General features: G+C 35.0%; 1 protein-coding gene across 2 annotated transcripts in view; it reads right to left on the reverse strand.

Annotated features, from left to right (window-relative positions):
- LOC129218339 (solute carrier family 35 member F5-like) overlaps positions 1–12,652 on the reverse strand; it is an 87,719-nt gene extending 75,067 nt beyond the window's left edge. The window contains exons 1-2 of one of the 2 annotated variants that reach the window (XM_054852578.1): positions 12,300–12,652; positions 6,626–6,857 (exon numbers count right to left, since the gene is read on the reverse strand). In XM_054852578.1, coding sequence (XP_054708553.1) covers positions 6,626–6,721 — 96 coding nt within the window. In that variant the 5' untranslated portion in view covers positions 6,722–6,857; positions 12,300–12,652. Of the gene's footprint in view, positions 1–6,625; positions 6,858–12,295 lie in introns of both variants that reach the window. The other variant, XM_054852579.1, reaches the window with a different exon arrangement.
- Between the last annotated feature and the right edge of the window lie 8,216 nt (positions 12,653–20,868).

Here is a 20,868-nt window from a genome sequence, read left to right on the forward strand (position 1 = left end):
CCAATCCTCTATTGTTTCTTATTTTCCTGGTATGTACTGCGTAAATGTATGAATATTTCAGCACATATTAGCAACCTTGTCTTTTATTGCACTATTTAATTCAGCGCTTAAAAACAAATAAAGCGAAGCGATTTTCGAATGCAAGCTGAACAGCAAAAACAACATTAAAATACCGATAGCAAAATGGGGAGAAAAGTGTTATTACAACGTAGCAAAAAGCAACTCCGTTTCGTTATCTGCGGCATGCGCGTTAAGGGTTTTCGGGCTGGTCATCGAATGGGTTAAGCGTTTTCTACATTTAGAGCAAATATATTCTATGTGCTTGACTTGAACATTCAGGATCTAGGACATATGCGAGATATTTTGGGTGCTTTTCATAAATAAGATTCTTGTTGTCCATCATTAGCTTTGGTTGAAAGTTGTATAATCTGTTGTTGGTGGTAAAGAAAGTGGCGATGGACTTTTCAGGATTAAAACAAAGTTTAAACTCCAATGCGTATTCTAAAATAGAGGACAAGGCGTTGTTGAGATTCTTTTACATCTCATCCAAATCCCTCCCAGTGCACCAGATAACAATGTCGTCTACGAACAATCCAACATTCATCTCCACTGAGGGTGTCCTCTCAATGCCTGCTAAAAATAGTGAAAAGAGCATAGGGCTGAGGACAGAGCCCTGAGGGACTCCCTGACCAAGCATAACGGGGTCCAAAAGAGTGTTATTAAAATTCACCCTGATAGATCTATGATGCAGGAAATCCGAAATCCATGCCAAGGTGTTACCACGAATATTGAAAGTGTCATGAAGTTTAATTAGCAGCTTGTGCTTCCAGACTCTATCGAATGCTTTTGTAAGATGCAGAAGAGCAGCCATAGTATGGTGGGTGTGCAGAAGATTTTGGGCGTCCCTAATGCTCTGACAGAAGAAAAGAACTTGATCTACAGTACTGTAGCTCCTCCTGAATCCATATTGTTCACTTGGTAATAAGTTCTTGCTGTCTAAATAGTACTGAATTCTGATTAGTATCATTTTCTCCATTATTTTGCAAGCAGTACTTGTTAGTGCGATGGGACTAAAGTCCTTTGGAGCCCAGCTCTTTTTGCCTGCTTTCTTGATAGGAATAATGGTAGCTCTTTTCCCTTCTGTTGGAAGGCGGCCAATTTTCCAGGATAGGTTTACACCATGGGAGCAGGAGATTTAGTCAAATCCAAAAAGGCCATAGCTAGAAGAAGTTCTCGCTGTGAGAAGTCTCCAGACAGGCCCTGATCACCCACATCAGAGGATCGACAGCCATGTATGATGTTTTTCGCTCTTTTCTTTATAGAATTATCTTCTCCAGTGAAGACCAACTTGCTAGTTGCCTGATAGTATGCAGCTAGGCCATTCGCTGCAGCTTTGGCCTCCGGGAAAACCATTCCATTAGTGTCGACAGCTGAGTTAGTCTCTTCACACTGTTCTTGCGCTTTATTGATGTTCTTAACAAGTCGCCAAAGTTTTGTGTTTGTAGTTCTTGAGTCCAGATTTTTGCACTATTCTCCATCTTGATTCTGTAGTTGTGAGTAATATTTTTTAATTTCTGCATTAATCTTATTGATTTCTGTCCTAAGACCAACATTTGTCATTTGAACCTGTTAGCATAAAATATTATTTTATTTTATTTAGTTTTTATTCTCGGTCCACAGCCGATAATTTAAAGAAAATAATTTAAAGTTAAGTGTACCTACTTTAAGCCCAGTCTGGTAAAAGTAGAACCTGTCAACTAGTTGGTGCTAACATTTCAATCGACGATTCCCCCACGCCATAATTAATGGCGACTGTTTACTGAAACCATCGGAGATTGCATGTCTCGATGTGTCGATTCAGAAAAGTTGAGTTGTCACCTGATCGACTCGAATTAATTCCACTCGTTGACCGCACGTGCTATGGAGAGGAGTACGAAGATTCGCGGTAGTGGAATATGCAAATGAGTGATGGTCGAAGTAGAAGTTAGTGTGGTGACGTCATCGAGGCATGGAATCTCATTGGTTGAAAAAACATATATATTGTGGCGAGTGGCAGCGATCAACAGCTCCTCTCTCGTTTTTCTTCTTTCAACTATCCCCAGTGGTTGGTTCTGAACGTGTAGCCTAGTCCGGCTCACGTGTAGGGGGGTTTTTTCCCCGCGATGCTAGCGGGGGTTTTTGTGGTATGTGATGTTTAATATTCCAAGTCCTGGAATTAGTGAATCCAGGTGAAGAACCTGTTGTGTTGTGTCCGGCCAATTAAAATGTCGGGGATGTGAGTTCCACGTGTCTACCTGTGATGTTCACCGATCTACGAATTGTGTAATGGTGCTTTTCATTCGGACATTCCTGAAGTGTGATTCGGCGGACCTTTTGTGAGTTTTCTACCTGATCCTTCGGAGTGGCAAGTGACTGCATCGACATCTTGGTGACATTTTTCTTTATATTTTGGAACCACTTTTGTTATGATATTTTGGGGGTGTATTTTATGGGGATGTTATTCTAGTCATATTTAATAAATGTATTTTTCTGAAACATGTTTTTTGCTTGTCTCCAACTTGACATTACACGGCCAGTTAATGTTGGCTTAGTTTAAATATCTTAACTTCTGGATTTTAAACTTAACTTTAATTTATGCCAACAGAACCATCACTGTTGTTTAAAGACTTAAACAGTTGTTTTCTCCTATCTAAGAGTGGTCCAAGATAGTTAATTACGCCAAACTGGCTGATATAAAACGTAAAGCTCTAATGTTGTCATAAAACCAAATTTTTGTGAATGCGATAATACATAAGTATTGATTGCTCATATGAAATACAGAAAGGAAAGTTTTGTTATGTCCACATAATACTTCACTGACCATTCCAGGGTCCTTTACAATGATGGATTTATCAAGTCACAAATTGTAAAGACTCCCCATGACCATAAGGGGATAAAAAAAAACATGATAAATGTTTTATACAGTTCTGTGAAGGACCAAAGGGCCCCTAAACATAAATCTGCCACTGGCCCTCTGTACCTTTCAGAGGTAGTTTTACTAGCTTTTAAGGGGCCCTAAAGACAGCTTTTTTTCCCATTCTGACTAGGGACATCACCAGCCCACTATCCACAGAGGAGGTATTAATTTGAGATGGTACCTTGGAAGACTTTGACCACAACTGGTTGAACGTGCACTATTCAAATTAGAGCACATGGTGGATCTTTGACCATAGTCAGTATCGAACCTGTGACCTTTTAGCCACAAACTCAGTGCTTTACTGATTGAGCTATCTCAGCCCATATTCGCAGCATACTATTTAACTATATACCAAAAGCAACCTTTTAAAAAATTATGAGGCAGTTATGAATAAAATATACTACCTTCAATTTAAAATAAGGCTGATGAAAACATAAATTTCCCATTTAATTGTATCAACAGTTACAATCATAACTGTCTTTGCAACAAATTAAATTAGCATGAAGAATGAAATTAATGCATTGTGAAACTGATAATAGCTATAAATTTTTGCTCTATGTCAGAAGGTTAAGTACATACTAAGTCAAACTGAATTGCAATGCCTCACCATAGTCATGCGGTGATGTTTTATGTGACTTCACTGATGTTACCGTCATAACTGAATTGGACCCAGAAGGGTTTAAGATGAGTTAAAAAGATCTTAAGCAACAAAGCTAAAAGCGAAAAAGAAAAGCGTTGTTAGCAAAATGCGAAAATGTTGAAGGTTGTTCACATATCTTTCTAAATGCCTCAATGTCTTTCATCTACATTTGAAAACTAAGTTTAGCATGATATCTTTAAAGATACAAATATGAAGTAGCTATTTTTATTTTTAGTTTGAAATAAAGAAAATAAAATTGTACTAATTATTGAGAAAACATGAAGTCTTAAGTTTAAAAGCGAACTCCCTTCCTTCAATACATGCCGCACAGGGGGGAACCATAATGCTCATTAAGAATAAGTCTTGTTGAACTCATAATAATTTTAACATCTTAGCTAAGATTTCTAATAAGATTAAGTTGAATATTGCCATGCTAACTTCTTCTCTTAGATTGTACATTATTTATCTAGTTTTTTATTTGAGCAAAAAAGCAAAAATGCCTTGTTTCATTTTCGTATTTTAGATAGTATTTTTGCATCTTGTGAAAAATGTGACCATAGCAGAAACCCTGGGACACAGTCATTTTTTAACCTTGTGAAGATGTTACATAGTGATTTTAATGTGATTTGACACAGAATATTTTGTTTTGTTTTTTTCTAAAATCAATTAATTCACTATTCTGTCATTAAAAAATTATTCAAAAGCAAAGTTTTAACAGAACGAATTACATCCATAAAGCATAGTTACCAAGATTCAGTTACATCTACAACGAGGTTTGCAAACTATGCAACTAGGACCAAAGTGAGACTAGGACAATTTTATTACATCATTACAATCAAATTGCATAATGAAACCATTATTTCTTGTCACAGTGAAATGTTCAGAAGGTCACATAGACATAATACCAAATTGAGATGCCTCATGAGAATAAAATTTTTAGGCATTTCAGTTAAACATGACTTCACAGTAACATTGCTAAAAAGCCATTCATTTATATTAGCATTAACTATTTGATACAGCAGCTTTTATTTCAACTTGTGTTAAGCCCAGATTTGCATACCTGAAGGCCCCAAGATGCACAAAGTCTCAGGCCCTAGAAATAAGGGCTAAAATGACTTTTTAAACAATTGCCAATTTTAAATTTAAAAACATTGAATAGAGAAAAGATTGGGTTTTACCAGAAGGTTGGAAGGAAGCTTTTACCGATTCTTTTACATGGGGTCCAAAATTTTTAAGAATTTGTCTGCTAGCAGAAAATAAATTCCTAATAGCAGAGTAACCAAAATTGATGAATATGTGATCATCACACATCAATTACAATGCATTGCTTCAAAGTCTCAACAGATGATAAAAACTTAAGAATGTCAGTATACAGGGAAGTTTTGGTACTGATGACCCTCTAATGATGCCTAGCGATTGTTTTGCAACAACATGAAAATGTTATCAGACCTAGTTAAATTTGAAACTGTCTGCAAACTCAAACAATTTCTTTAAAAAAAATTTCAAAAAAAAAAAACACTGTTCTTCCCCAAGGCTTACTTAGCGGCCAACGGAAAATATAAAAGTTAAGAGCGAGTTGATACCAGTAAGGAACCAGCATGTTTTTGTTTTCTTTAAATCCCCAAATGTAATTACACACCTGTTTCACTATTATCAATTAGGGGAATATCAAAATTGTTGACAAACACTTTGACAACCTTTTGCTATTTATACCCATTGTGCTAATAATAGGCAGAATATAACTTGAAACAAAAGTACTGTAACCATTTTAATACACACTAATACATCTTTTAAGTACAGTAGAAGACCTTTAAACTGCTCATCTATAAAAGACAATTCTCTATGAACCTCACAACATTTTAGAAGTAAACAACAAGTTCTGTACAACAGACCCTCGTTTTAAGTGGGTCTTACGCGCTTACATTCCACGGAAAAGCCACATAAATCGAAACCCAATAATAGTTTAAAGTAGGGGTTTGGTTCCATAGATAACAAAATACTTCATTATAGTGATGACTAATTGTACAATAAGTTTAATGTGTACTTATGTCGACTTTTATGCACAACATGCATAAAGAAAATATAAATTAATTTTGTGTTCCATTTATAAAGAGGAGCTAGCTATGATAGTCTTTTGGCAATCATTCAGAATTTTTCTCTAATTCTTTACAGAGCATTAACGCATGCATGATCATTTAAGTCATTTCCATGATAGAATCTTCCTTCACTAACAAATCAGAAAGATCATTTCTATTGTCTAGGAATGGCTCAAAATTTTCAATTAGTCGAGTCAATGCGTGCTCAAAAGAGGGGTGTAGCGTGCGTGTCGTCATACGTCGTTTTCTTGGCGACGCTTTCTTGCAGGGTTTATGCTACGATCGCATTTTGCGCAAAATGCGAAAACACTATCTCAATTGCGAAAGTAAAGCAAAGCACTTTCGCTTTTTTGCTAAACTAAAAAATAAGTTAATTTTAAAAAAAAGGAAACTTAATCCAAGACAGGAAGCACGCATGGCGATAGTCAACTTAATCTTTAAATCTCAGTAAAGATGCTTAAATTACAATCAAGTTCAATACTTTGTCTTATCCAGCATTATGTCCCCTCAAAAACTGCATTATTAGGAGGAGGAGAGTGCTATTTTCTAAAAACCAAACATATTTTTTCTTAATGATAAGCATAATCCAAGACTTATTTTATGCTTAAAAAAACGCTGCTGTACTAATTGCTTTAAAGATATCATAGAAGAAATTTTCAATTATTTTCAACTGGAGATGAAACACAGAGGCATTTAGAAAGATATGAGAATGTAAACATTTTTTAGCATTTTGCTAAAACTTTTTCCTTAATTTTAGCTTTTATGCTAAAGAACTTTTGAACCCAGCTTAAACCCTGGCGCCAACAGGAAAAAGTCGCCAAGGGTGGGGTATATCACATCAGTTCCTAAAAGATTTTAACTAATTTCTATACAGACTGATGCATGAAATTAAAAGAAACTAAGAATTTAAAAAATAATGACAAATTTACTTACTTTGGTAAGTTCAGAAGAAGCTACCCAAATGATATCAACAATAAGCAAAACTAACGTACCACACATCAAGCGATTAGCATTATTAAGTTTTGCCATCTAGTAAATGCACTCTTTTCACTCTACTATGGCTTGAGAAAATTACAGGCAGACTCATGATCACACATTAGATAAAACGAATTGATGAGAACATCCTTAGTGGTATTATTAATTCTTCCATTTTTGATGTTAATACCTGCAAAATATTAAAGAGTTTTAAATGTTTATATAATTATAGCACTTTCAGTGAAAAAAAAAAAAAAACAAGTTCTCCGCCCCATGCCGTTGCTCAATGCTGCCTGTGGATAGGTTTGGTATTTTGTCCACTGTTTACTTCCTTTTACAAAAAAGGAAGTATTGTAATCGTGAAAACATTTTCACTCAAAAATTGACCTTCATTTTCATTTTACTCACCCCTGATAGAATGTTGCGTTTTTTTTTTTACTTGACCACACGCGGATAAGTGCTAGACCTCAAGATTCAGAAAATTTTCAAGTGGCCAATGGCCACTAGACTCAAAAAATTTGGTGGCCACCAGTTTTTCGGGTTTTGAAAACAGCGCTCTAGTACAAGAATGGGGGGGGGGGCGATTTCAATTTGTATTTCTTGAAACAAAAATTATGAAAGTGATGCTAAAGGAATGCTAACAAGAAATATAAAAAATCATTAAACCAAAAATAAAGTAGTGTACACAGTGAAAAAAAAAGTATTTCCCATAAAAACAACAACAAATTCCTTTAAAATCTTTTTGTAAATCATTGCAAATGCCATGGTAGTAAAAATCAACATGCACTTTTTAGGTAACTAGTTTAATGAAAAGAATTAACTGTAAGAAAATTAGCACGAAGGAAATCGAAAAAATATTAGATAAACATATGATTTGATTTTTTTCAATAATTAAGATTTTTTTTTTTTTTTTTTTGGCATAAAAATAATTAACTACAAACCTCCTCCAGTAATATACAATTTGGCATTTACCAAGAATATATTTCCAAAAAAAAAAAAAACATTCTTTTTGCATTATTTGAACTAAAGGTATGACCAAACATAGCGACTACGTTCCATACGCAGCATCTCCATGTTAGGATGACTATGAAGGGAAAACGATCAAAGACTGGCTATTTGGATTATATTTTAATCTGATGCGATTGAAGATTAAAAAATTACCACAGTTATTCGAATAGAAACTAGCCCCCGTTGTTTAAACGATTTTCAATGGAACGTATTCCTAATCGATTGCGAGTATTATCGTCCACATCACAGCAGAAATATAAGATATAGTTTATAGAAATATAATTTTTTTTCTTTCTATTTTTAATGATATATAGGATTTTTAATGAAATACATTATTTATGGGACAACATGGAACGTTGTTTATGGCAAAGGAATGATTAAACGGGGCTCACAGGGGAGGGGGGACTTTCTGCGGTCAAAAACAAGTTGCCTTTTCAAGTTTTAAATTAAATAATTTGTCTTCCTATTTTGACGATTGTTTCAGAATAAAGGCTGTTTGAGTAATTTGGGAATCAAATAGGATCGGAACGACCTTCGAGGGTTTATGTAAAAAAACATACAATATGATTTTTTTTTTTTTCACTTTTAAAGAATCGAAATTTGCAAAATATTTTCATACTTTTAGAACAAGATTTAAAGCAAAACATAAACTGCTTTAGAAAAAGATCAATAATTAATCCTTAAAAAACTACAATTAAGACAAAATAGTCGGTTTTTAGCACAAAAGCGTCTAAATCAATTAGAATTTTAAAAAAAAGTTCTGAAGATAAAATTTCGCATTTTTCCAGAAAATAATTACGAATTATCCAGGAAAAAAGAGCACATTTTGCATTGTTATCAATAGTTTGCACTGCAATGAACATCCAATGCCATTTTCGGAAACTTAGGCTCTAAAAAAGTCTTGTGCACTGCCATCTGGGAATGACCAAATATGGCGGCTACGACAAAAATTAAGAAATAATTTTTTGAATTTGTGGCGTGAAAACAATTTAAAAATAATAAATCTTCGTGAAACTACAATTCAGTTGAAAAGTTTCTAGCACATTTGCGTCCAAGGCAATGAGGATGAGATTAAGTTTCAAGAACAAAATTTTTCATTTCTCAAGAAAATTACATATTTAAATTAAATTTTAAGAAAAAAAAAACAAGTTGCAGCACATTTTGCGTTGTTTTCACTAGTTTGCAGTTAAAGAAAACATCCAATTCTGCTTTGTTTTTGGAAACTTAGACATTTAAGCATCGTTTCTACTTCCATCTTATAAATGACCAAAAATGGCGACTACGTTTCATTCGTAGCTGAAAAGACTTTTCGATTAAAAAACGATTTTCCCAATTGACCCTACCATCCGCAGGCTTGTGCTTTAGATGCAGGAAAATGTTTTTCTCCCGTTAAATTTGTGCATAATTCCTGTTCACCCTAGGAATTTTTTTCTTTGGAACTATTGAGGGGCAAAAATGGCGTCCACGGTCCTTTTTTATTTTATTGCCAGCGTCATTTTGCCTCAAAACTTTTACATTTTTTTTTTTCAGGAAACATCGATAAAAACGAAGATTAGAACTCAAGGTACAAAATTCCCTGGGAAAAAAATTGCAAAAAAAAATTTGGGGGGGGGGGCAAAATTTGAAATTTCCCTGACATTTTTAACTGTCGTTTTCCATGACGATTCCAGGTTCTCCGGAACGTACGAACCCCGTTTAATAACCGTATTTTCCTGTGCATTATCCGCGGACGGCCTATAATCTGCAGGTTCTAAAATGGGCCTGAAGAAAAAAAAAGTTTCGCATAATCGGAGGCAGTGTAAAAAAAAATAAATTTAATATACCATTTGAGCAACTAAACATGAAAAGGTTATTACTTTGAAGAAATAATCAAAATTAATCTGAAATATAATCTAAAATACAATGATTTCTTCTTGAAATCATGATTATAGTATGCTAATTACTTGAAAAACAAAGAGTCAAGACAAAGGAGCAAACGCTCTAATCTTGAGCAAATGACTTCCTAATTCACTGTATTCTTGCTTTTTTTACATGGCCTAAATCGCGTAAGAGGAGCATTCAAGCATCGTAAAATAACCAACATACAGGCAGGCAGTGAGAAAGAACATGCAAGCTTTGTAAAATAAACAACATTTAGTCGGAGTACGATCTCTATCGGTGAATCCTTATAGTACTGATGCACTGAAATTCTTTTCTTGGGATCTAAATTAAAAATAACCCCCCAAAAAAGTTGGCGACTGTAGAAATTTTTTGGGGTCGCCAAGTTTGAAAACTGAGTCGCCACGTGGCGAGTGGCGACCGTAAATCTTGACCTTTAATAAGTGCCTAAGAACGTATAGACATGCGAAATATCCATAATGACGATTCCCAAGTTGAAATTACAACGAGTTTTCTCGTGATGTATGTATGTACGTGCGTATGTATGTTGCATAACTCAAGAACGGTATGTCCTAGAAAGTGCACCTCCCCTTTTGGTTGCATTCGGATGTTTCTAAAAGGGTCTTTTGCCCCTTTTTGGGGGGAAATCACTGTTAATTTCGAAGTAAACTCAAGTGGTGTTATCATTTGGCAGACACTTGGCGATATATCGCCAGTCTTTTGGTCGCCAAGTTTTGTCGAATTTTTTTTTTATTTTAAAATCTGATTTCAATTTGATCACTGTTGGTGATATTTAGAGAGTAAACTATTGAATCACATTGCCAGTAATGGGGAAATGACATTAAATTGGAGTAAAAAGGAAGTCATGTGGTGCACACATCAGCTCATTTTATAAAAAGACAGGGAAGCTGGGAGAAATTGGACAAAATGAAAATCCGATGTTTCGTAGGCATAAAATTGCTGCTATGGTGCAATAGAATTATTACATATTTGAATTCATTTAAAATTTTATTGCATTATTTTTTAACAATAAAAATTTTTTTAAATCATTCACATAATTAAAATAAAATTATTGTATGTCTGCCATAATCTAACAAATCTGGTAAGAAAATGTTAATTACACTTTGGTAACAAATAATCATTTGCTGTAGAAGTAATCAATTTCAACAAAATGAAGCAGTTAAACATAGTTGCATTCAGGGGCGGACTGACCCGGTCGGCTGGTCGAGGATCCCCGACTGAGCCCACTGTTTAGGGAGCCAACTTAAGTTGACGTAGACCCTGTTTCATTAAACAAATTTTCCTTAAAATATTGCTTAAATTCCTGCCCTTCAAATTCAAGTCGAAATTGTGTATAAAGTAAAATGGGGAAAGTTCTATCGAACCATGGGTGCCCATATGCAAAATTTTAAGGGGGGGGGGGAGAGATTTTAACCGTAGTTTAGCAGGATATTTTTAACATAGAAACCGATTGCAGTACAGATTAAAGTTATTAAAATTTGACATTTTTAATAACTTATTCATTAATGGCTGGAAAAGAAACGTTTTTGCATTTTTTTCAATTTACAGTTAAACGGTTTTTGCAACGTTTTTGCAAAGGAAAAAGTACTAAAAGCAAGGAAGTTCTCATGGGGGGGGGGGGCTTAAGCCCCTTCTTACCCCCTATATGGGCTCCCTTATATTGAACTGAGATTGATGCTATACATCAGCGGTGCATAACATTTTTATTTTTACCTTGGGATATTGCGGGCAAGAACACAAATATAAAATTCATTATTTTTTCTAAATAGAGTGGGAAAACAAAGAAAATGAAAGACAATAACAAACCAAAATTTGCTTCCATTATTGCTGCATGCCGAACTTTGAATCTGGTTTTTAGAAACCATACAGGACTACTTTGTTTCAAATTCTGCAACTATCATTCATAAGATTGAATGAAGATGATTAGTAGGTTTGAAACATTTCAGTATATTTTGCCTTTCATAGCATTGAACATGACAATGGGCCACATAGATCAGTTTTGCGGTCCCCATGTGATCTGCAGGCCATAGGTTGTGCACCACTGCTATGGGTACATGTACATTTATATTTCAGTTGTAGACCAGCTATCTTTATGCATCCATTCCAGGGTGAAAGAAAGCCAAGAAGACAACAATAGAAGCACTTGGGATAAGGAAACAACTTTTGAAAAAAATCGAAAAGTTGCTCTCTGCAGCCTGGAAAATTGTTGACTGTCCATTTAGAGTTGGGGCAACAAATATGAGGGGACAATATCTGTAAATGCACATTCTGTGACTCACTTGAGTAACATTTTGTCAGCAATAAAGGGATTATATACTATTTTTGAAAACCTTACTACACTGGTGAGTATAACTAGTGGTTGTAGCATTGCATCAAAATAAAACATCAGAGATATAGATGAAGACTTAAGTAAAATATTTAAATGAAGTGCTGGAAGTATACGTTCATCAGAAATAGAAAAATGTATTAGTCAATCTGATATTTGTTGTCGACATCAACTTCATGATAAGACACATCATTTTTAAATTATGAACTCACTATTTTGACACATTATTCACATTTTGTGCAATGCCACTAAAAATTTGTCGACGATATAAAAAGTAAAAAATGCAAATCAAAATGTAAGAACAGCAGGCTTAGTCTGACATAAGTAAAAAGATTAAAACATCTAATAGCATTGTAATGAAACATTGACCAAGTAGAACAGCAACAGATACTTACTTACTTTTAATTTGAAAACTGCGAGTTGAAGAATGTACCAACAGCTAACCCACAAGCATCGGCGACGTCGGTAATTTCAATATTAAGTAAAAATCTTAACAAGCATAACTTTAAAATCTAGCTTCGGATAGCAAGAAGCGATTCTATTGACAGAACACATTACGAAAGAGTATGACTAATATCTGTGTTCCATATATTAAACACACCCTTTTTTAAACAAACGTAAAAATGTGTTGTCCTCTGAAAAAATTTAGATGACTATCTCGTGATAATATCAGAGATAAATGCTGATACAAGAAAAATTTAAGAGAAAAAACAAATGATTAGTTCCATTTTGAAACAGAACTATTTCTCCAATCTTCACCTCAACCTCACGTGAAAACAGTTTCCAGATTCCACACCAAATTTCATGCGAAATTCATCCATCTGCGCAGACGCTTGCACGTAGGGTTGCTACGTTTAGTATTAATCGCTCATTTAGGAGCATTTTAACCATTAAACTTTGAAAAGCGTCTTTTTGCGCATGCGCAAGAACATCAGTTGAAGTTGTGAGAGCAAAGGCACATGACGTCATATAGGAGGCGACAGGTGAAGCTTATGTGGTTGGCAAAACATTCAGGATTTCTCAAAGAGTTCTATAATAGATTACAAGGGCGTATATAAAGGAGGGGCTGAGGGGGGCCGGGCCACCTCCAAAATCTGGAAAAAGAAATTTAAATAAAGGAAGTTATTTTTGGTTTTAGTTTCTCTCACAAATAATTTCCAAACGTTTTGCTACAAAGAAAAAATAAATAAATAAATAAATATGTGATAATAATACTTATAATTCGTTAGATCAGAGATTTCCGAACTGGGTGCTGCAGGAAGAGGGGAGGGGTGCCGTGAAGGGACCATGATAGCAATAATATATACATAAAACCAGACTAGGGCTGCTGTGGGAAAATTCTATTTCTTCAAAGGGTGCTGCAAATCATTAAAATTTGGGAACCCTGCATTAGATGGTACTAGGCATTGGCAATGGTGTTTAGAAGTGGGCTGGGGATCGGAACCGGTAAGTCAAGAAAAGAATAGGGCTCGACCGATGGCATTTTTTGGCCGATGGGCCGATGCCGATTGTTGTCCGATTGTTCAAAGATGGCCGATGGCCGATGGCCGATTGTTTTCCTCCAAATGGCCGATTGCCGATGGCCGATGCCGTTGGCCGATGGAAAAAAAATCAAACAGAAATAAATTGATAAAATTGTCAGAGATTTAAAGGATGATTGATTCATTTCACTTTACTTCCTTTCTACGAATAAAGAATTGCAATCACAAAAAATTTAAAAAAAATCAGATTTTCACCTAAATTTTTATTTTACGATCACCCAATTTAAACTTCACAAGTTTTTTCGGCACATCTGTACATGCATATGTACCTAAGAACATGTAGATGACCGAAATATCCATTTTGAACGCTTCCTCAGTTAATTATCGCAAATTCTCTTGTGATGTCTTCATGCGCGTAAACTTACGTCACTCAAAAATGTTATGAAATAGTAAGTTGAAAACTCATACGTACGTAGTATGATCTAAAGGTTAGAGGACAAGTTGTATAAAACCTTACCCTGAATAGTTCACATTACCGAAGCAAATCTATCTACAAAACAGTCACCTTGAACGACTATGCATTTCTGCCAATGTTCGTATAGCTTTTAGAAGCGCTCCTGGAAGACATTTTCGCAACTTCCTGTAAGGCCTCTTGCGCTGCTGCTTTAACTTCCTCGTAGGGAAGAAGGCGACTTTCGTGTTGAGGATGCACGGTTCGATTGGTCAATACTCTGATATGAAAAACAAATAACATAACGTTTCGTCGGACTTAGCTCCGTGTGACTTTTACCTGTTCCCAGCAAAAAAATATTTGCATGGACGATACTTTCCTCCGTCAGGAGAAGATAAAGCTGCATCATAGAAGGTAGCGAAAAATGGCTTTCAGAAGTGTTTCCAAAAGTTATATGAACACTGGCAGAAGTACATAGTCCCTCAAGGTAAACTTTTGAAGGTGGATGTGCTTCTGTAATGTGAACTATTCTAGGTCAGGTTTTATACAGCTTGTCCCGAACTTTTGGATCGTACTAGGTGTAGTTATGCTTCTCCTTTTTTGACTGCTGTACAATGAAAGATAAAGAACAACAGCAGAAAAAAAAAAAAAAAAAAGAAAGAAAAAAGGAAGAAAAACAAAAAGACTGTTTAATAAACAATTGATTTTTTTTTTAAATTGAACATATAACTAAGATTTCTGTAATATTGTAATGATGTATGGATTTAAGTTCACTAAACATAGTTAAAAAACATTAAATTATGTTGTTAAATCATTCAAAAAAAACTAAGAATAAAACTAGGAAACCGTCAACAAATTACGCAATTAAATTGGAAAGATTGCACGTAGACATTTTTTAGTCATCAAATTAAAAAAAAAAGATAACAGATAAATTACAATACTAAATCATAAAAGAAATATTTTTTTCTTATTTAAAATTTATGAATAGAAAATTTTGCATTTTTCAAAAAACTAAAACAGTGACATAAATTTTGCTGGAAAAAAAATTGCCATGAAAAGAGCGAGGTTCTTAAAACGCAGCTATAAATAAAATCAATATTTACACAAAGTTAATAACTGAATACATATGACTACTTGATCTGATGTTTGCATACATAATATTGAACAATTAGATTGTTTAATCTTTTATGAAGCTTTACAAACAAGTTCAAATTAAATTGTTCAATTTAACAGTAATTTTCTGAAATTTGAAAAATTGCATAATAGAAAATCCTTGAAACTTTTCTATAAAAACCGAAAATAACTTATTCATTGATTTTATATAAATACATAAAAATAGTTACTTACAACAGAAAAAAAAAATCGATCGCTATTAATGATACAAAAAAGATGGCGCATTACGAAATGGAGGGGGGGGGGTCACCCTCTGATTTTGCAGTAACTCACACTTCGGCCCCAACCTCGGCCTAATATTTGAAGTACAGAACCGCTAAAACCAACACCTCGGAAGAGTTTCTGAATCTATTTCAGCACTTCCGAAGAAAAAATTCAAAAGTCCCTTCGATTTCCGAATTGTGTCACCATTCAAAACGTCTTTCTTTAATCAATTTCTTAAATTAGTGCTCTAAATTCTTTCTAAACAATAGATAAAGTTTGAAAAAAAAAATCTCTAATTTTATGAATGGTGTTAGTTTTAAACAACTCAGGAGTATAACTAGAGTTTAATTTCAGAAATTGAGGGAGTGGGAGGAGGGGCACACAAGTGTTCTAGGAAATTCAAAATAGTCGTAAAAAATAGAGTTCAAAATAATCATAAACATTGAGCAAAAAAACCCTTCCGAAACTTGCACCCGAGTTTGTATTGACTTGCAGTGGCGGATTTAAAATACAGAGCGTTTTAAAATGAATAGCGGGGTTTTGCCATCTCATATTTGTTTCCATAGTCTCCAATTCGGCAATATATCACCAAATGACCTCAGTCTGAGACGCTATCTTAGTTTTGCATGGAAATAAGTAATTAATAGCCACAAAAAATGAGTAAACAGGCTTTTCAGAACACCCGATCAAAACAAAAAGGGAAGTGCACAACTGGAACGTACGCACACCCCACACGCGAAAACTTATCCTTCTACAGTTTACCATTTTGGAGAAGTTATGACTTATGAGAGATACTACGTACATCCAGCAGCAAAAAACAACGCAATAATTAACTTGTTTGGTACCTAAATGCAGTATTAAAAACTCTTTCAGGGGTGACTCAAATAAAAATTCATACTGAAATTTAGTAAACAATTTTATATGAAAACAACCTTTACTTTGTATTAAAAGGTAAAACATCAAAGGTCTTTTTTTTTTCAAAAACATCGGCCAATTCCATCGGCTTTTCGAAGTTTTTAAGGCCGATGGGCCGATGTTTCTTGCAATTTAGCATCGGCCGCCGATGCCGATGCCGATGGCTAAATTGTTGAACCATCGGCGCCGATGCATCGGCCATTCCGATGCATCGGTCGAGTCCTAGAAAAGAACGTGTCTTGGGAAAGCGAAGTTATTTCAGCAAAAAGAAAAGCAAATAATGTGGGGGGGAAATCTCAATCCTTCTGAAAATAAATCATTAAATTATTTTTTTAAAAAAAAACAGATGCAGCTTTTTATTTAGCAAATTAAGTTCCCCTCTATTTCCTTCACCCCCCCCCCTTTTTTTTCTTCCTGGTTTGGGTCTTCAAAATGTTTCTCTCGTCCCTTGTAAGAAATTTAAAATGATTCCTAGTTGTTCGATTGGAGTAATGGTGGAAATTGATGTCCATTGTCGCAAAGACGCATTTTTTTAGGCATTTATCAGACATCATTTTCCAAACATTTCTGGAAGAGGGTCCCCGAACCAGCCTCCCTTCACTACGGTTACTACCAAAAATTGTCTAAAAATGTGCTTTTAAGATTTCAATTTTGAAAAGTTTCGGAGAAAGATTCCTAAAACCTCTCCTTACCTCTAAATGTCTCCAAAGATGACCTAAAATTGCGTTTTACCTTTCAGAAAAGGATTCTCGAACTCTTTCTTTCCAAAGACTGCCTAATGTTGGGAAAAAATCTGAATTGCTTTTGAAAAGAACCTTAAAAAAAAATTTCAAAATTTACAGATCGGGTTATTTTGTCCAATACCTTTTATTTCATTCACCCCCCCCCCCCCGCCCTATTTTTATTTAGTTTTTCTTTTTCCCAGTCCGTCTAAAAATAAGAAAGTCTTCAAAATGCTACATTTTGCAAGCTCCGCCCCCCATCCACTAAAACCATTAAAGAGCTTTTCAAACCTCAAGAGGGCTTCAATGTCAAAAAAAATTTCAGGAGACAACACCAAACGCCTTGCTTTCTGAAAGCATCGAAAATCGTTTAAGATTGCTTTTATTGAGCTTCAATTTTGAAAAATGGCCGAACCCTTATTGTTACCAAATATAGTCCACAGTCGCGCTTTTAAGACTTCAATTTCAAAAAACTTTTGGACGGAGGGTCTGACTGCTCCCGTATGAAATCTGAAAGTGAAAAACACTACGGTTTCGAAAAATTTAAGGTGGAGGGCATTTAAATCCTCCACCTAGTATCACTGAATATCTCGTTAAAACTTCGTTTTTTAACACTAATTTCAAAATAGTTTTTTGGGAGAGACCCAGAACCGCCCTGCCCGTAACATCAGTTATGTTAGTCTGAAACTGCGTTTTTAGAACTTTAATTTCGAAAAGTTGAGCGGAGGGGTGATGGATTTCGCTCCATTTTTTACAAAAATCAATCGAGTGCAACTGCAAAAAGTCCTATTCCTTTCATTACAATAACGTTAACAAATAAAGGCGTTTTTAAGATTTCAATTTCTAAAAATTTCGGCAGAAGGTCCCCAGAATTTTCCCTCCCCGTAGTATTGCCAAGACTAACTGCGTTCTTAGGGGTATAATTCCGAAAGAATTCCACGGGAGATCCCACGGACCACCCCCCCCCTACCCACCAAAAGCTAGAATTTTTTAAAAATTGCCTTCCTTACATTATTTTTTGGGTGCGCCAATGGGTGACAGCATGAAGTCTTTACCCCATCTCGAAAATAGATCAGGGCGCTGTTGTTCCCCCCTCCACCTCAAAAAATTGAAACTACAGAAAAGGGGGGAAGCTAATCTTGGTTATATGGGCCCCCTCCAAAATAAAAACATATATACGCCACTGATAGATTAGAGGAACGAGTCGTATACTGCTTTCATTGGCCGCCATGACCAAGCACGGAGACCGGTTTGAGAGAGATTAGAGTGGCAAGAACGGCTGTTTCGTTATGAAACGTAATGAAATTCAAGCGGCGATAAATGGTTTTTACTGCGTCAAATTGCTGATATTTTTCCTCAAATGCAATTTCAAATGGAAATAACGATGGAAGCTGCTGGGAATTTTTGTCAAATAATTTGAGGTTAAACTGTATAAAAGTTTTAATGAATGATGTATGAAAACAAAATGCACTGACAGAATACAGTGATTTTCAACAGATAAATCGGGAAATTTTTAATCAGTACTCAAGAACAACAAAAAACTCTGCATATTTTATTAAACAAATTATAAAATAGTGTTTAAATTGTCAGGGCCGATCTTAGCAGGTGTGCAGAGTGTGCGCCGCACTAGGGCGGCCAAAGCAAGGGGCGACCGCAGGCCGCATCATATAGTTCTTATAATCAAACAAAATTCCTCAAGAATTTTTCACAAGATAACTTATAATAAGTAGAATAAATATGCTGATTTTTAAATGTTCAATTGTCAAAGTATGTGTCGATTTCCCGACAGCATAGCATAGTTTAAGAAAAATAGAATGTCAAGGAACATTGTGGTTGGTGGTTTATTGTCCATTAATATCTGCTCTTAACACACATGCTTCATTTGGTTGCAAAGTTTGTAACAGAACCGGTAATCAGGCATGGATACAGGGGAGGGGAAAGGCTCCCTTCTGAAGCATGAAATGGTGCCGTCTAGAAGGAGCACCGAGGGCGACCACTAATGTTTACCCCCCCCCCTCCCCAAGCTTTTACAGGCCTAAACAATGAAGACATATTTTATTTATTTAAAAAAAAAAGCTATACTGATTAGATACTCTCGCAAGCATTTCAAACAACAAACTATGTAACTAACTCTGTGTTTAACAATCGTGGATGCGTGGAGATAAAGTGGAAAATTGCGACTCCCTTGAGAGTAACATATATGAATGACGAACTAAAATGTTGTACTTTTCCCCTTTACGACAATTTTTCTGATTAAAATCTTGAATGAACTGCCCGGTTTCAGATCAGGTAGGAGGACAGGCTCTATACTGCCGTGCCAAGCACAAAAGTCCTGCGCTTTTTATCAACGGTTTTTGAGTTACGAAATCCATTCGCAAACATTACTACCAAAGACAGTCTCAATTAGCGTCTTTAGAGAAGCCCCTAATTCCACCCCCTCTCACTTAACGTATTGAAAAATAAAAAAATTTTGAAAAAAAATAGAACCGGCTTCAAAATTGCTCGAAAAAGTGAAAAATAATTTTATTCTTTAAACACCATCGATAATGCTTTTAAACATAATTTTTGAAGTTGGCGCAAAAACAAAACGTAAAATCCTGTGTAACCAAGCTTCGTTCATATTTTTTTTCAGAAAAGCATCCAAAGTTACGAACGAAACATTTATATCGCTATTCAGATATGCCGTCATCAATGCATAATGTATGTGATAGTGAAGAAACTGGTCCTGGTTAAATTTATAGTTGTATTTGAGTTATGGCTGTGAATGATTTTATCTATCGTTTTTACGCCAACTTCAAAAATTATGTTTAAAAGCATTATCGATGGTGTTTAAAGAATAAAATTATTTTTCACTTTTTAGAGCAATTTTGAAGTCGGTTCTATTTTTTTTTTCAAAATTTTTTTATTTCATTCTTTTTAGTGTAAATGTAGGTATTTCAGAAATAATAAGAAGTTACCATCACGAAACTTCACATTTTTTCTTAAAAATGCTCCATACTAAAAAAAAAAAAAAAAACTATTGACATGCGTTAAACTTTAAGCGATTGGCACTAAAAACTTATCTTTGTTCCTCTCTGGAAATCATGTTGAGTCAAACCTAATGGTAGCATTGTGAAAGCTAAGCAGATCCTAATCACTGCATCACCTCGCTTCCAGGTTAGGTTTACCCCTACTATGGAGCAATAGCACTGAAGAAAGGAAGATTTTGATAATTCACATAGGGTTACTATAAATCAGCAGGGTTACTAAAATAAAATTATTTACGCCAAAAATGAGACGACAGCACCAGATTCCCCATTATCGAAATATCCCTTGAAGAAATTTGATGCTTGCTTCAGAGAAGCCTTCATTCAAAATTATCATTACAATTACTATTAATGTTACTGTTATATGGCACCAAACTTTTATAACAATGAGTTTCCTATTGTCGCGTAGATGAAGATAGCGAAGACAATGTGAAAGCCAAATGAAGCGAATACTCGTTAGTCTCAACTCAAGATCTTTATTCAGAGCCACGAATGAACGTTACATCTCCTTATATACAACTTGAGAAAGTGCTGGAACTTTCCAGACTTGGAAAGATACAGAAATTAATAGAAAATTCGAGAAAATACTGGAAACAGTAGAAACGAAATTTTAGTAAAATTCACTTTTTCCTAGTCTGGATTTGAAATCGGGTCGCTCGTGTGGGAGGCGAGAATTCTACCACTGAGCCACCGTTATCCACGGATGAAAAGTGCGAACTTCGCTACAAAATCATTTAATAGGGAAATTGCATAAAATTTACTGTTTTTTGCCCATAACTTTTTTTCTAAAGAACAAATATGGTCAAACAAAGTAATGGGACCTAAGTTGAGCCATCCCCTATCTATTAAAAAAAGAATCATCAAAATCGGTTCACTAGGTGAGACGCTATGAGTGGACAAACAAAAAAAAAACAAAAAAAAAAAAAACATACATACGGTATGAATTGATAACCGCCTCCTTTTTGAAGTCGGTTAAAAATGAGACGACAGCGCCAG

The sequence above is a fragment of the Uloborus diversus genome, chromosome 3 (assembly GCF_026930045.1).
Source record: "Uloborus diversus isolate 005 chromosome 3, Udiv.v.3.1, whole genome shotgun sequence".
In the NCBI taxonomy this organism is placed as follows: Eukaryota; Metazoa; Arthropoda; class Arachnida; order Araneae; family Uloboridae; genus Uloborus; species Uloborus diversus.